The sequence below is a fragment of the Oncorhynchus gorbuscha genome, unplaced genomic scaffold (genome assembly GCF_021184085.1).
Source record: "Oncorhynchus gorbuscha isolate QuinsamMale2020 ecotype Even-year unplaced genomic scaffold, OgorEven_v1.0 Un_scaffold_5771, whole genome shotgun sequence".
Classification (NCBI taxonomy): domain Eukaryota; kingdom Metazoa; phylum Chordata; class Actinopteri; order Salmoniformes; family Salmonidae; genus Oncorhynchus; species Oncorhynchus gorbuscha.
The window spans coordinates 1-16,090 of record NW_025749499.1 but is presented as its reverse complement, the minus strand read 5'-3'; the positions used below and the strand labels follow the sequence as shown (position 1 = coordinate 16,090).

At 42.9% G+C, this 16,090-nt stretch overlaps 1 protein-coding gene across 1 annotated transcript; it reads left to right on the top strand.

Moving 5' to 3' along the window:
• Nucleotides 1-590: 590 nt before the first annotated feature.
• LOC124029190 (protein Jade-1-like) lies at nucleotides 591-9,461 on the top strand (the record flags this gene model as incomplete). Its single annotated transcript, XM_046340993.1, has 3 exons — nucleotides 591-636; nucleotides 7,562-7,746; nucleotides 9,250-9,461. Coding segments are annotated over exons 2-3 (378 nt in total), but the record flags the coding sequence as incomplete, so codon positions are not given.
• Nucleotides 9,462-16,090: the final 6,629 nt, after the last annotated feature.

Here is a 16,090-nt window from a genome sequence, read left to right as displayed (position 1 = left end):
CCGCGGCAGGGAGGAGACAGACAACAGGTGCTAGTTACAGTCAGTCTTTTTTTTTTTTTTACACAGCGCAGCATGTCTGAGCCGCCCTACACAATCAAATCAATCTCGTACTCATTCTAGAGTAATTTGTGTGTGTTAATTAATTAATCAAACAGTGCGCTTAAAGAATCAGACAAGCTCAGTGCATACAGTTTATTAAAACACAGGGTGTGTCAATATATGAAGAAATACTTGTTTAAAAATGCTTCAATCATTTGGTCGAAAGAACACGACTCGCTCCTGTCCTACCCTACACTCATCAATTACTTAGTGAGTGATCTGTCTGTCTATATGTCCCAGTTAGTGAGTGATCTCTCTGTGTCTCTATGTCCCAGTTAGTGAGTGATCTTTTTGTGTCTCTATGTCCCATTTAGTGAGTGATCTGTCTGTGTCCCAGGTATTAAGTGAGTGTCTGTCTGTGTCCCTGTGTTGTGCAGGTGTTCAGGACAGACTTCATCACGGCCATGAAGCTCCATGACACGTACCAACTGAACCCTGAGGATTACTACGTCCTGGCCGACCCCTGGAGACAGGGAGTGGGAGAAGGGGAGTCCAGGTCCCTGTCAGCCCTCACACCATCCCCCAGCCTGTAGCCCGGTAGGACATGTAGCCCTCACACCATCCCTCAGCCTGTAGCCCGGTAGGACATATAGCCCTCACACCATCCCTCAGCCTGTAGCCCGGCAGGACATATAGCCTAAACACCATCCCCCAGCCTGTAGCCCGGTAAGACATATAGCCCAGTAGGACATGTAGCCTGTAGCTCGGTAAGACATGTAGCCCGGTAAGACGTGGTAGCCCAGTAGGACACGTAGCCTGTAGCCCGGGCAGGACATGTAGCCCGGTAGGACATGTAGCCCGGCAGGACATGTAGCCCGGTAGGACATTTAGCCCGGTAGGACATGTAGCCTGTAGCTCGGTAGAACCTGTAGCTCGGTAGGACCTGTAGCTCGGTAGGACATGTTGCCTAAACACCATCCCTCAAGCCCGGTAGGACATGTTGCCTAAACACCATCCCTCAAGCCCGGTAGGACATGTTGCCTAAACACCATCCCTCAAGCCCGGTAGGACATGTTGCCTAAACACCATCCCTCAAGCCCGGTAGGACATGTTGCCTAAACACCATCCCTCAAGCCCGGTAGGACATGTCGCCTAAACACCATCCCTCAACCTGTAGCCCAGTAGGACATGTAGCCTAAACACCATCCCTCAACCTGTAGCCCAGTAGGACATGTAGCCTCAACACCATCCCTCAGCCTGTAGCCCAGTAGACATGTCGCCTAAACACCATCCCTCAACCTGTAGCCCAGGGACATGTAGCCTAAACACCATCCCTCAACCCAGCCCAGTAGGACATGTAGCCTAAACACCATCCCCCTCAACCTGTAGCCCAGTAGGACATGTAGCCTAAACACCATCCCTCAACCTGTAGCCCAGTAGGACATGTAGCCTAAACACCATCCCTCAACCTGTAGCCCAGTAGGACATGTAGCCTCAACACCATCCCTCAACCTGTAGCCCAGTAGGACATGTAGCCTCAACACCATCCCTCAGCCTGTAGCCCAGTAGGACATGTAGCCTAAACACCACCCCTCAGCCTGTAGCCCAGTAGGACATGTAGCCTAAACACCATCCCTCAACCTGTAGCCCAGTAGGACATGTAGCCTAAACACCATCCCTCAACCTGTAGGACATGTAGCCTAAACACCATCCCTCAACCTGTAGGACATGTAGCCTAAACACCATCCCTCAACCTGTAGGACATGTAGCCTAAACACCATCCCTCAACCTGTAGGACATGTAGCCTAAACACCATCCCTCAACCTGTAGCCCAGTAGGACATGTAGCCTAAACACCATCCCTCAACCTGTAGGACATGTAGCCTAAACACCATCCTCAACCTGTAGCCCAGTAGGACATGTAGCCTAAACACCATCCCTCAACCTGTAGGACATGTAGCCTAAACACCATCCCTCAACCTGTAGGACATGTAGCCTAAACACCATCCCTCAACCTGTAGCCCAGTAGGACATGTAGTAGGCCAGTGGCAAGGCCCTACATTAGAGATGCTTCTCCGGTGGTAGAACAAACACAACTATGTTTTTCACATCCCTAATGTCTCCCAGTTGATGGCTGTGTAAAAGTGTTTTACTGTAAAAGAGATTAAATTGATCAATATTGTGACACACCCCTTTAACTGAAAAAGTGCAGAATATGCCTGGCAGGAAGGAGGATGGGCCACAAACTCATGTAACCCAATATTACATGCTGTGATATTGCTAAAATGTGGAATAGAAGTTGTCAGTTGTCTGCACTACATACAACAAACAAACAGCATTATAATATCTTAATGCATCTAGGAAACATAGACCTGGAAACAGATACAACAGGGGAATATATCAACTATGAATATTTATAATGAATATAAGCTTTACTTTGTGTTAGCTGATTAATAGACAACTTTCCAAGTCAAATGTTCTCTCATTCAGTGGTTTATGGGCCTGTCTGACAAGAATACACACAGTAAACATGTTTTTTTTCTATGCTGTGGCTATTGTAATCGTCACTAAGGAAAACAAGTGGGCTCAGACATCAAAATGACATTTTGGGGTCCAAGGTTCCTTAAAGAGTTTTGTATCTTTAGCTACTACTCTTGCAATTTAGTCAGGGGGCCACCACAGGTTTATCTTTGGGGTTCAAAATCCAATATGGCTGCCATACTACCATTTGATGGAGGACAAATGTCAAAATATGATTTTTGTAGATGAGGCATTCTCTTCTGAATTGTGGTGTAACCATTTTATTCTGTATCCATTATGGCCAATATAAACACCTTCACCTTGTCATGGAAATTTCTATTTACCAAATAATGGGAGCAAACCACACAGTCCGGGTTCAGTTATCAAAGTCCATCTTTATAATATATACATTTAGCAGACGCTTATCCAAAGCGACTTACAGTCATGTGCAAAGATTCTAATCTGGGTGGTCCAGGGTTGAACCCACTACCCTTACAAGCGCCATGCTCTACCAACTGAGCTACAGAGGACCATATGAGCTCTATCACAATCCTGTGACTCTCCACGGCAATTCAGTGTCTCTCAGTGAATTCTCTGAGAGCCCCTTCTACTTGCAACTGCGATCCTTTAATAGCAAAGAACACATAGTCAGACAGCATAGACATAATAAATCATTCAGCTTTGTCTCCTGACTCAAACCCCAGAACCATAAAACCAATCCTCCATATATCAACAGGCATATATCAAATTGTCATTTAAATAGACACAACCAATTCTAAATACAACCAATCCTGGACAAACTCACAGAGAGGAGAATGATTGCAGGTTAAGATAGGGACAACATTTAGAGGGAGCATAGAATGATTTCCAGACATGGCCATCCTCCTCTCCCCGATGGGAAAAGTAGGGAGTGACTCCACACAGACACAGTGGAGCAAAAGATATGTTTACACATGATGCCACTTTGACCTCTCCTCTTTACTGCCCACCAAACAACAGTCTTGACATAGAACCAGATAACTGCAACCTCGTCACAGTATTATACAAAATACCATTCTGATGAGAAGTAACTTATGAACATGGTGAATAAAACATCTTACCTATACACAATTCTGATTTATTTCCACAAAACCTGCAGATAAATTGCCCTGGTTTATCTGGTACTATTTATTGTGTTTTTGGGGTTTCCTAAGGCTCTTGGTATAACTAGACTATGAGTGGCACTGCCATGCCTCTGTTTTGTTTGAATAGCTGAGGACAATTAGCTTGTCAGTGTTTTTACAACACAGCACATAGTAGTGTAACCAGGTTCCTGTATTACTACAGTCAGCTACTCTCGTCGTGGATATGTACAGCTCTAACATTTCCCTTTTTACCCACTGAAACTGTGGACAAGGTTGATTCCAAGTCTTTGAGGTTACAGGACACAGAGCATGTCCTAACAGGAAGAGGAGAAATGGTAGCCAGTAGTGGTTGTAGTTCTGGGCCTGACCAGGTTACAGCTAACTGTGGTTGAGGCTGACCGGAATATGACAGCTAACAGTAGTGGTTGGGCCTGGGACCAGGTTACGCCAGCTAACAGTAGTGGTTGTAGTTCTGGGACCTGACCAGGTTACTGGCTAACAGTAGTGGTTGTAGTTCTGGGACCTGACCAGGTTACACAGCTAACAGTAGTGGTTGTAGTTCTGGGACCTGACCAGGTTACACAGCTAACAGTAGTGGTTGTAGTTCTGGGGCCTGACCAGGTTAAACAGCTAACAGTAGTGGTTGAGGCCTGACCAGGTTACACAGCTAACAGTAGTGGTTGTAGTTCTGGGGCCTGACCAGGTAACACAGCTAACAGTAGTGGTTGGTTCTGGGGCCTGACCAAATCAAAGTTTATTTTGTCACGTGTGAATACAACAGGTGGACCTTACAGTGAAATGCTTACAAGCAGGCAATTTAAACAATAGGTAAGTAAAGAAATACAAAATAAAAATAATTGTAAAATGACAGTGAAAATAACAGAAGCGAGGCTTTATACAGGTGGTACTGGTACAGAGTCAATGTACGGGGGCACCGCTTAGTTTAGTTAATTGAGGTAATATGTACGTGAATGTATGTTTCTTTTCACATTCTTTGTGGATCTGTGTAATCTGAGGGATATATGTGTCTCTAATATGGTCATACAAAGGGCAAAGGGTTTAGGAAGTGCAGCTCAGCTTCCACCTATTTGTGGGGCAGTGAGCACATAGGCAGACCTGGCTCAAGAGAAGACAGGCTACTATGCTCACTGATTCTGTACATAGCCTTTTTCTTCCTTAAGTTTGGGTCAGTCACAGTGGTCAGGTATTCTGTTTTATGTTTTTTTGTTAATTCTTTTCCAATGTGTCAAGTAATTATCTTTGTTTTCTTATGATTTAGTTGGGTCTAATTGTGCTGTTGTCCTGGGGCTCTGTAGGGTGTGTTTGTGTTTGTGAACAGAGCCCCAGGACCAGTTTGCTTAGTGGGGACTCTTCTCCAGGTTCATCTCTCTAGTTGATGGCTTTGTTATGGAAGGTTTGGGCATCGCTTCCTTTTAGGTGGTTGTAGAATTTAACAGCTCTTTTCTGGATTTTGATAATTAGTGGGTATCGGCCTGATTCTGCTCTGCATGCATTATTTGGTGTTTTATGTTGTACACAGAGGATATTTTTGCAGAATTCTGATGCAGAGTCTCAATTTGTTGTTTGTCCCATTTTGTGAAGTCTTGGTTGGTGAGCAGACCCCAGACCTCACAACCATAAAGTGCAGTGGGTTCTATAACTGATTCAAGTATTTTTAGCCAGGTCCAAATTGGTATGTTGAATTTTATGTTCCTTTTCGTGGCATAGAAGGCCCTTCTTGCCTTGTCTCTCAGTTCGTTCACAGCTTTGTGGAAGTTACCTGTGGCACTGATGTTTAGGCCAAGGTATGTATAGTTTTTTGTATACTCTAGGGACAACGGTGTCTAGATGGACTTTGTATTTGTGGTCCTGGTCTTACTGAGATTTACTGTCAGGGCCCAGGTCTGTTAGGGCCCAGGTCTGTTAGGGCCCAGGTCTGTTAGGGCCCAGGTCTGTTAGGGCCCAGGTCTGGCAGAATCTGTGCAGAAGATCTAGGTGCTGCTGTAGGCCCTCCTTGGTTGGTGACAGAAGCACCAGATCATCAGCAAACAGACATTTGACTTCAGATTCTAGTAGGGTGAGGCTGGGTGCTGCAGACTTTTCTAGTGCCCTCACCAATTCATTGATATATAAAGTCAGCAAAAAGAAACGTCCCTTTTCCAGGACTCTGTCTTTCAAAGATGATTCGTAAAATTTCAAATAACTTCACAGATCTTCATTGTAAAGGGTTTAAACATTGTTTCCCATGCTTGTTCAGTGAACCATAAACAATTAATGAACATGCACCTGTTAAGACTCGAACAGCTTACAGACTGTCGGAAATTAAGGTCACAGTTATGAAAACGTAGGGACACTAAAGAGGCCTCTACTGACTCTGAAAACACCAAAAGAAAGATGCCCAGGGTCCCTGCTCATCTGCGTGAATGTGCCTTAGGCATGCTGCAAGGAGGCATGAGGACTACAGATGTGACCAGGGCAATAAATTGCAATGTCCGTAATGTGGCATTTTAGACAGCGCTACAGGGAGAACAGCTGATCGTCCTCGCAGTGGCAGACCACGTGTAACAACACCTGCACAGGATTGCTACATCCGAACATCATACCTGGGCAATAGGCATGTAAACAACAACTGCCCGAGTTACACCAGGAACACACAATCCCTCCATCAATGCTCAGTCTGTCCTCAATAGGCTGAGAGAGGCTGGACTGAGGGCTTGTTGTAAGGCAGGACCTCACCAGACCTGTTGGATTGGAGGGTGAGGGTGAGGGCTAGGGCCACCCCCCCAGAAATGTCTGGGAACTTGCAGGTCCCTTGGTGGAAGAGTGAGGTAACATCTCACAGCAAGAACTGTCAAATCTGGTGCAGTCCATGAGGAGGAGATGCACTGCAGTACTTAATGCAGCTGGTGGCCACACCAGATACTGACTGTTACTTTTGATTTAGACCCCCCTTTGTTCAGGAACACATTATTCCATTTATGTTAGTCACATGTCTGTGGAACTTGTTCAGTTTATGTCTGTTGTTGAATCTTGTTATGTTCATACAAATATTTACACATTAAGTTTGCTGAAAATAAACGCAGTTGACAATGAGAGGACATTTCTTTTTTGCTGAGTTTATGTATAACTATCTCTGTTCTCTAGTCATATCTAACCATCTCTGTTCTCTAGTCATATCTAACCATCTCTGTTCTCTAGTCATATCTGACCATCTCTGTTTTCTAGTCATATCTGACCATCTCTGTTCTCTAGTCATATCTGACCATCTCTGGTCTCTAGTCATATCTGACCATCTCTGTTCTCTAGTCATATCTGACCATCTCTGTTCTCTAGTCATATCTGACCATCTCTGTTCTCTAGTCATATCTGACCATCTCTGTTCTCTAGTCATATCTGACCATCTCTGTTCTCTAGTCATATCTCTGTCAGTCATATCTAACCATCTCTGTTCTCTAGTCATATCTGACCATCTCTGGTCTCTAGTCATATCTGACCATCTCTGTTCTCTAGTCATATCTGACCATCTCTGTTCTCTAGTCATATCTGACCATCTCTGTTCTCTAGTCATATCTGACTCTCTGTTCTCTAGTCATATCTGACCATCTCTGTTCTCTAGTCATATCTCTGTTCTCTAGTCATATCTAACCATCTCTGTTCTCTAGTCATATCTAACCATCTCTGTTCTCTAGTCATATCTAACCATCTCTGTTCTCTAGTCATATCTCTGCTCTCTAGTCATATCTAACCATCTCTGGTCTCTAGTCATATCTGACCATCTCTGTTCTCTAGTCATATCTGACCATCTCTGTTCTCTAGTCATACCAACCATCTCTGGTCTCTCGTCATATCTAACTCTTTGATCATATCTCTGCTCTGTAGGGGAGTGGCTGAGCGGGGGATGGAGGTGATGTTCTCGACGCCTAAGAAGTGGATCCGTTCGGGTTGTTCAGGGGCGCTGGGGTACGTGGACATCCAGACCCTGGCTGAGGGGACGGGTCGCTACGACCTCAACGACACTGACGTGGCCTGGCTGGAGCTCATCAACCAGCAGTTCACTCTGATGGGTCAGTAGATTTACCCTCATCTACGGTTGTACAGCTTACTGTGTAGTATGGACTGTCGTGGTTCAGCGCTGTGTAGTATGGACTGTCGTGGTTCAGCGCTGTGTAGTATGGACTGTCTTGGTTCAGCTGTGTAGTATGGACTGTCTTGGTTCAGTGCTGTGTAGTTTGGACTGTCTTGGTTCAGTGCTGTGTAGTTTGGACTGTCTTGGTTCAGTGCTGTGTAGTATGGACTGTCTTGGTTCAGTGCTGTGTAGTATGGACTGTCTTGGTTCAGTGCTGTGTAGTATGGACTGTCTTGGTTCAGTGCTGTGTAGTATGGACTGTCTTGGTTCAGTGCTGTGTAGTATGGACTGTCTTGTGGTCCAGTGCTGTGTAGTATGGACTGTGTCTTGGTTCAGTGCTGTGTAGTGTGTATGGACTGTCTTGGTTCAGTGCTGTGTAGTATGGACTGTCGTGGTTCAGTACTGTGTAGTATGGACTGTGTCGTGGTTCAGCACTGTGTAGTATGGACTGTGTAGTATGGACTGTGTTGTGGTTCAGCGCTGTGTAGTATGGACTGTCTTGGTTCAGCGCTGTGTAGTATGGACTGTCTTGGTCCAGCGTGTAGTATGGACTGTCTGTGGTCCAGTATGGACTGTCTTGGTTCAGTGCTGTGTAGTATGGACTGTCGTGGTTCAGCGCTGTGTAGTATGGACTGTGTCGTGGTCCAGCGCTGTGTTGTATGGACTGTGTCGTGGTTCAGCTCTGTGTAGTATGGACTGTGTAGTATGGACTGTGTCGTGGTTCAGCGCTGTGTAGTATGGACTGTGTCAGCACTGTGGTTCAGCTGTGTAGTATGGACTGTCTTGGTCCAGCGCTGTGTAGTATGGACTGTGTCGCCAGCGCTGGTCCAGCGCTGTGTAGTATGGACTGTGTCGTGGTCCAGCTCGTGGTATGGACTCGTGGTTCAGCGCTGTGTAGTATGGACTGTGTCGTGGTTCAGCGCTGTGTAGTAGGGACTGTGTCTGGTCCAGCGCTGTGTAGTATGGACTGTGTCGTGGTTCAGCACTGTGTAGTATGGACTGTGTCGTGGTTCAGCGCTGTGTAGTATGGACTGTCTTGGTCCAGCGCTGTGTAGTATGGACTGTGTCGTGGTCCAGCGCTGTGTAGTATGGACTGTAGCGCTGTGTAGTATGGACTGTCTTGGTCCAGCGCTGTGTAGTATGGACTGTGTCGTGGTCCAGCGCTGTGTAGTATGGACTGTGTCGTGTTTCAGCGCTGTGTAGTATGGACTGTGTCGTGGTCCAGCTCTGTGTAGTATGGACTGTGTCGTGGTTCAGCGCTGTGTAGTATGGACTGTGTCGTGGTTCAGCGCTGTGTAGTATGGACTGTGTCGTGGTTCAGCGCTGTGTAGTATGGACTGTGTCGTGGTCCAGCTCTGTGTAGTATGGACTGGTCGTGGTCCAGCTGTGTAGTATGGACTGTCCCAGCGCTGTGCAGTGTTTAATGTTATTTGTTCTTCAGGCATGGTGCTGCTGGATGAGATGACCATGGAGAGAGTGATGGAGGAGTTTGAGAGGCGTTGCTATGACAGAATGAGCCATGCCATGGCAACGGAGGAGGGGCTTGGCATGGAGTACGACGAGGATGTTGTGTGTGACATCTGTCGGTCACCTGACAGCGAGGACAACAACGAGATGGTTTTCTGTGACAAGTGCAACATCTGTGTTCACCAGGTACGGTTCTGTAATCCAGCTGCCATTGCCCTAGCACGCGTCCAACTCAACCTGGAGGGACTGAGTCTCTGTGGGTTTCCTCTTTCCTTGTACTTGATTGATAAATTAAGGTCACTGATTAGTAAAGGGGATCTCCTCACCTGGTTGTCTAGGTCACTGATTAGTAAGATCTCCTCACCTGGTTGTCTAGGTCACTGATTAGTAAGGATCTCCTCATCTGGTTGTTAGGTCACTGATTAGTAAGGATGGTTGTCTAGGTCACTGATTAGTAAGGATCTCCCTCACCTGGTTGTCTAGGTCACTGATTAGTAAGGATCTCCCCTCACCTGGTTGTCTAGGTCTTAATTGACCTAGACAACAGCATAGTGGCTATATGCCTGGTCTAATACATTATCACAGCACAGTGGCTATATGCCTGGTCTAATAAATTATTACAGCATAGCATAGCCTGGTTCAATACATGCATTGTGGCTATATGCCTGGTCTAATACATTATTAGTGGTTATATGCCTGGTCTAATACATTATCACAGCATGTGGCTATATGCCTGGTCTAATACATTATCACAGCACAGTGGCTATATGCCTGGTCCAATACATTATCACAGCATAGTGGCTATATGTCTGGTCTAATACATTATCACAGCATATTGTCTGGTCTAATACAGTATTACAGCATATTGGCTATATGCCTGGTCTAATACATTATCACAGCATAGTGGCTATATGCCTGGTCTAATACATTATCACAGCATATTGTCTGGCTATATGCATATTGTCTGGTCTAATACATTATCACAGCATAGTGGCTATATGCCTGGTCTAATACATTATCACAGCATAGTGGCTATATGCCTGGTCTAATACATTATCACAGCATAGTGGCTTATATGCCTGGTCTAATACATTATCACAGTATAGTGGCTATATGCTCATCTAATACATTATCACAGCATAGTGGCTATATGCCTGGTCTAATACATTATCACAGCATAGTGGCTATATGTCTGGTCTAATACATTATCACAGCATATTGTCTGGTCTAATACAGTATTACAGCATAGTGGCTATATGCCTGGTCTAATACATTATCACAGCATAGTGGCTATATGCCTGGTCTAATACATTATCACAGCATATTGGCTATATGCCTGGTCTAATACATTATCACAGCATAGTGGCTATATGTCTGGTCTAATATATTATCACAGTGGCATATTGCCTGGTCTAATACTATCACAGCATATTGTCTGGTCTAATACATTATCACAGCATAGTGGCTATATGCCTGGTCTAATACATTATCACAGCATATTGGCTATATGCCTGGTCTAATACATTATCACAGTGGCTATATGTCTGGTCTAATACATTATCACAGTGGCTATATGCCTGGTCTAATACATTATCATAGTGGCTATATGCCTGGTCTAATACATAATCACAGCATATTGTCTGGTCTAATACATTATCACAAGTTAAGGTGGCTATATGTCTGGTCTAATACATTATTACAGCATTAGTGGCTATATGCCTGGTCTAATACATTATCACAGCATAGTGGCTATATGCCTGGTCTAATACATTATCACAGCATAGTGGCTATATGTCTGGTCTAATACATTATTACAGCATAATGGCTATATGCCTGGTCTAATACATTATCACAGCATAGTGGCTATATGTCTGGTCTAATACATTATTACAGCATAATGGCTATATGCCTGGTCTAATACATTATCACAGCACAGTGGCTATATGCCTGGTCTAACACATTATCACAGCATAGTGGCTATATGCCTGGTCTAACACATTATCACAGCACAGTGGCTATATGCCTGGTCTAACACATTATCACAGCATAGTGGCTATATGCCTGGTCTAATACATTATCACAGTGGCTATATGCCTGGTCTAATACATTATCACAGCATATTGTCTGGTCTAATACATAATCACAGCATAGTGGCTATATGCCTGGTCTAATACATTATCACAGCATATTGTCTGGTCTAATACATTATTACAGCATAGTGGCTATATGTCTGGTCTAATACATTATCACAGCATAGTGGCTATATGCCTGGTCTAATACATTATCACAGCATATTGGCTATATGCCTGGTCTAATACATTATCACAGCATAGTGGCTATATGTCTGGTCTAATACATTATCACAGCATAGTGGCTATATGCCTGGTCTAATACATTATCACAGCATAGTGGCTATATGCCTGGTCTAATACATTATCACAGCATATTGGCTATATGCCTGGTCTAATACATTATCACAGCATAGTGGCTATATGCCTGGTCTAATACATTATCAGTGAAATATATGTCTGGTCTAATACATTATCACAGTGGCTATATGTCTGGTCTAATACATAATCACAGCATATTGTCTGGTCTAATACATTATCACAGCATAGTGGCTATGTCTGGTCTAATACATTATTACAGCATAGTGGCTATAACTATGGTCTAATACATTATCACAGCATCGTGGCTATATGCCTAATTTGTACATTATCACAGCATAGTGGCTATGCCTGGTCTAATGCATTATCACAGCATAGGTAATATATGCCTGGTCTAATACATTATCACAGCACAGTGGCTATATGTCTGGTCTAACACATTATCACAGCATAGTGGCTATATGCCTGGTCTAACACATTATCACAGCACAGTGGCTATATGCCTGGTCTAACACATTATCACAGCATAGTGGCTATATGCCTGGTCTAATACATTATCACAGTGGCTATATGCCTGGTCTAATACATTATCACAGCATATTGTCTGGTCTAATACATAATCACAGCATAGTGGCTATATGCCTGGTCTAATACATTATCACAGCATATTGTCTGGTCTAATACATTATTACAGCATAGTGGCTATATGCCTGGTCTAATACATTATCACAGCATAGTGGCTATATGCCTGGTCTAATACATAATCACAGCATAGTGGCTATATGCCTGGTCTAATACATTATCACAGTGGCTATATGCCTGGTCTAATACATTATCACAGCATATTGTCTGGTCTAATACATTATCACAGCATAGTGGCTATATGTCTGGTCTAATACATTATCACAGCATAGTGGCTATATGCCTGGTCTAATACATTATCACAGCATAGTGGCTATATGCCTGGTCTAATACATTATCACAGCATATTGGCTATATGCCTGGTCTAATACATTATCACAGCATAGTGGCTATATGCCTGGTCTAATACATTATCACAGTGGCTATATGCCTGGTCTAATACATTATCACAGTGGCTATATGTCTGGTCTAATACATAATCACAGCATATTGTCTGGTCTAATACATTATCACAGCATAGTGGCTATATGTCTGGTCTAATACATTATTACAGCATAGTGGCTATATGCCTGGTCTAATACATTATCACAGCATAGTGGCTATATGCCTGGTCTAACACATTATCACAGCATAGTGGCTATATGCCTGGTCTAATACATTATCACAGCATATTGTCTGGTCTAATACATTATCACAGCATATTGGCTATATGCCTGGTCTAATACATAATCACAGCATAGTGGCTATATGCTTTGTCTAATACATTATCACAGTGGCTATATGCCTGGTCTAATACATTATCACAGCATAGTGGCTATATGTCTGGTCTAATACATTATTACAGCATAGTGGCTATATGCCTGGTCTAATACATTATCACAGCATAGTGGCTATATGACTGGTCTAATACATAATCACAGTGGCTATATGCCTGGTCTAATACATTATCACAGCATAGTGGCTATATATGCCTGGTCTAATACATAATCACAGTGGCTATATGCCTGGTCTAATACATTATCACAGCATAGTTGCTATATGCCTGGTCTAATACATTATCACAGCATAGTGGCTATATGTCTGGTCTAATACATTATTACAGCATAGTGGCTATATGCCTGGTCTAATACATTATCACAGCATAGTGGCTATATGCCTGGTCTAATACATTATCACAGCATATTGGCTATATGTCTGGTCTAATACATTATCACAGCATATTGGCTATATGTCTGGTCTAATACATTATCACAGCATATTGGCTATATGTCTGGTCTAATACATTATCACAGCATATTGGCTATATGTCTGGTCTAATACATTATCACAGCATATTGGCTATATGTCTGGTCTAATACATTATCACAGTGGCTATATGCCTGGTCTAATACATTATCACAGCATATTGTCTGGTCTAATACATTATTACAGCATAGTGGCTATATGTCTGGTCTAATACATTATCACAGCATGTTGGCTATATGCCTGGTCTAATACATTATCACAGCATAGTGGCTATATGCCTGGTCTAATACATTATCATAGTGGCTATATGCCTGGTCTAATACATTATCACAGCATATTGTCTGGTCTAATACATTATCACAGCATAGTGGCTATATGCCTGGTCTAATACATTATCACAGTGGCTATATGCCTGGTCTAATACATTAGCATAGTGGCTATATGCCTGGTCTAATACATTATCACAGCATAGTGGCTATATGCCTGGTCTAATACATTATCACAGCATAGTGGCTATATGCCTGGTCTAATACATTATCACAGCATAGTGGCTATATGCCTGGTCTAATACATTATCACAGTGGCTATATGCCTGGTCTAATACATTATCACAGCGGCTATATGCCTGGTCTAACACATTATCACAGCATAGTGGCTATATGCCTGGTCTAATACATTATCACAGCATAGTGGCTATATGCCTGGTCTAACACATTATCACAGCATAGTGGCTATATGCCTGGTCTAATACATTATCACAGCATAGTGGCTATATGCCTGGTCTAATACATTATCACAGCATATTGTCTGGTCTAATACATTATCACAGCATAGTGGCTATATGCCTGGTCTAATACATTATCACAGCATAGTGGCTATATGCCTGGTCTAATACATTATCACAGCACAGTGGCTATATGTCTGGTCTAATACATTATCACAGCACAGTGGCTATATGTCTGGTCTAATACATTATCACAGCATAGTGGCTATATGCCTGGTCTAATACATTAGCATAGTGGCTATATGCCTGGTCTAATACATTAGCATAGTGGCTATATGCCTGGTCTAATACATTATCACAGCATATTGGCTATATGTCTGGTCTAATACATTATCACAGCATATTGGCTATATGTCTGGTCTAATACATTATCACAGCATATTGGCTATATGTCTGGTCTAATACATTATCACAGCATATTGGCTATATGTCTGGTCTAATACATTATCACAGTGGCTATATGCCTGGTCTAATACATTATCACAGCATATTGTCTGGTCTAATACATTATTACAGCATGTTGGCTATATGCCTGGTCTAATACATTATCACAGCATAGTGGCTATATGCCTGGTCTAATACATTATCATAGTGGCTATATGCCTGGTCTAATACATTATCACAGCATATTGTCTGGTCTAATACATTATCACAGCATAGTGGCTATATGCCTGGTCTAATACATTATCACAGTGGCTATATGCCTGGTCTAATACATTAGCATAGTGGCTATATGCCTGGTCTAATACATTATCACAGCATAGTGGCTATATGCCTGGTCTAATACATTATCACAGCATAGTGGCTATATGCCTGGTCTAATACATTATCACAGCATAGTGGCTATATGCCTGGTCTAATACATTATCACAGTGGCTATATGCCTGGTCTAATACATTATCACAGCGGCTATATGCCTGGTCTAACACATTATCACAGCATAGTGGCTATATGCCTGGTCTAATACATTATCACAGCATAGTGGCTATATGCCTGGTCTAACACATTATCACAGCATAGTGGCTATATGCCTGGTCTAATACATTATCACAGCATAGTGGCTATATGCCTGGTCTAATACATTATCACAGCATATTGTCTGGTCTAATACATTATCACAGCATAGTGGCTATATGCCTGGTCTAATACATTATCACAGCATAGTGGCTATATGCCTGGTCTAATACATTATCACAGCACAGTGGCTATATGTCTGGTCTAATACATTATCACAGCACAGTGGCTATATGTCTGGTCTAATACATTATCACAGCATAGTGGCTATATGCCTGGTTTAATACATTATCACAGTATAGTGGCTATATGCCTGGTCTAATACATTATCACAGCACAGTGGCTATATGTCTGGTCTAATACATTATCACAGCATAGTGGCTATATGCCTGGTCTAATACATTAGCATAGTGGCTATATGCCTGGTCTAATACATTATCACAGCATAGTGGCTATATGCCTGGTCTAATACATTATCACAGCACAGTGGCTATATGTCTGGTCTAATACATTATCACAGCATAGTGGCTATATGCCTGGTCTAATACATTAGCATAGTGGCTATATGCCTGGTCTAATACATTATCACAGCATAGTGGCTATATGCCTGGTCTAATACATTATCACAGCACAGTGGCTATATGTCTGGTCTAATACATTATCACAGCATAGTGGCTATATGCCTGGTCTAATACATTAGCATAGTGGCTATATGCCTGGTCTAATACATTATCACAGCATAG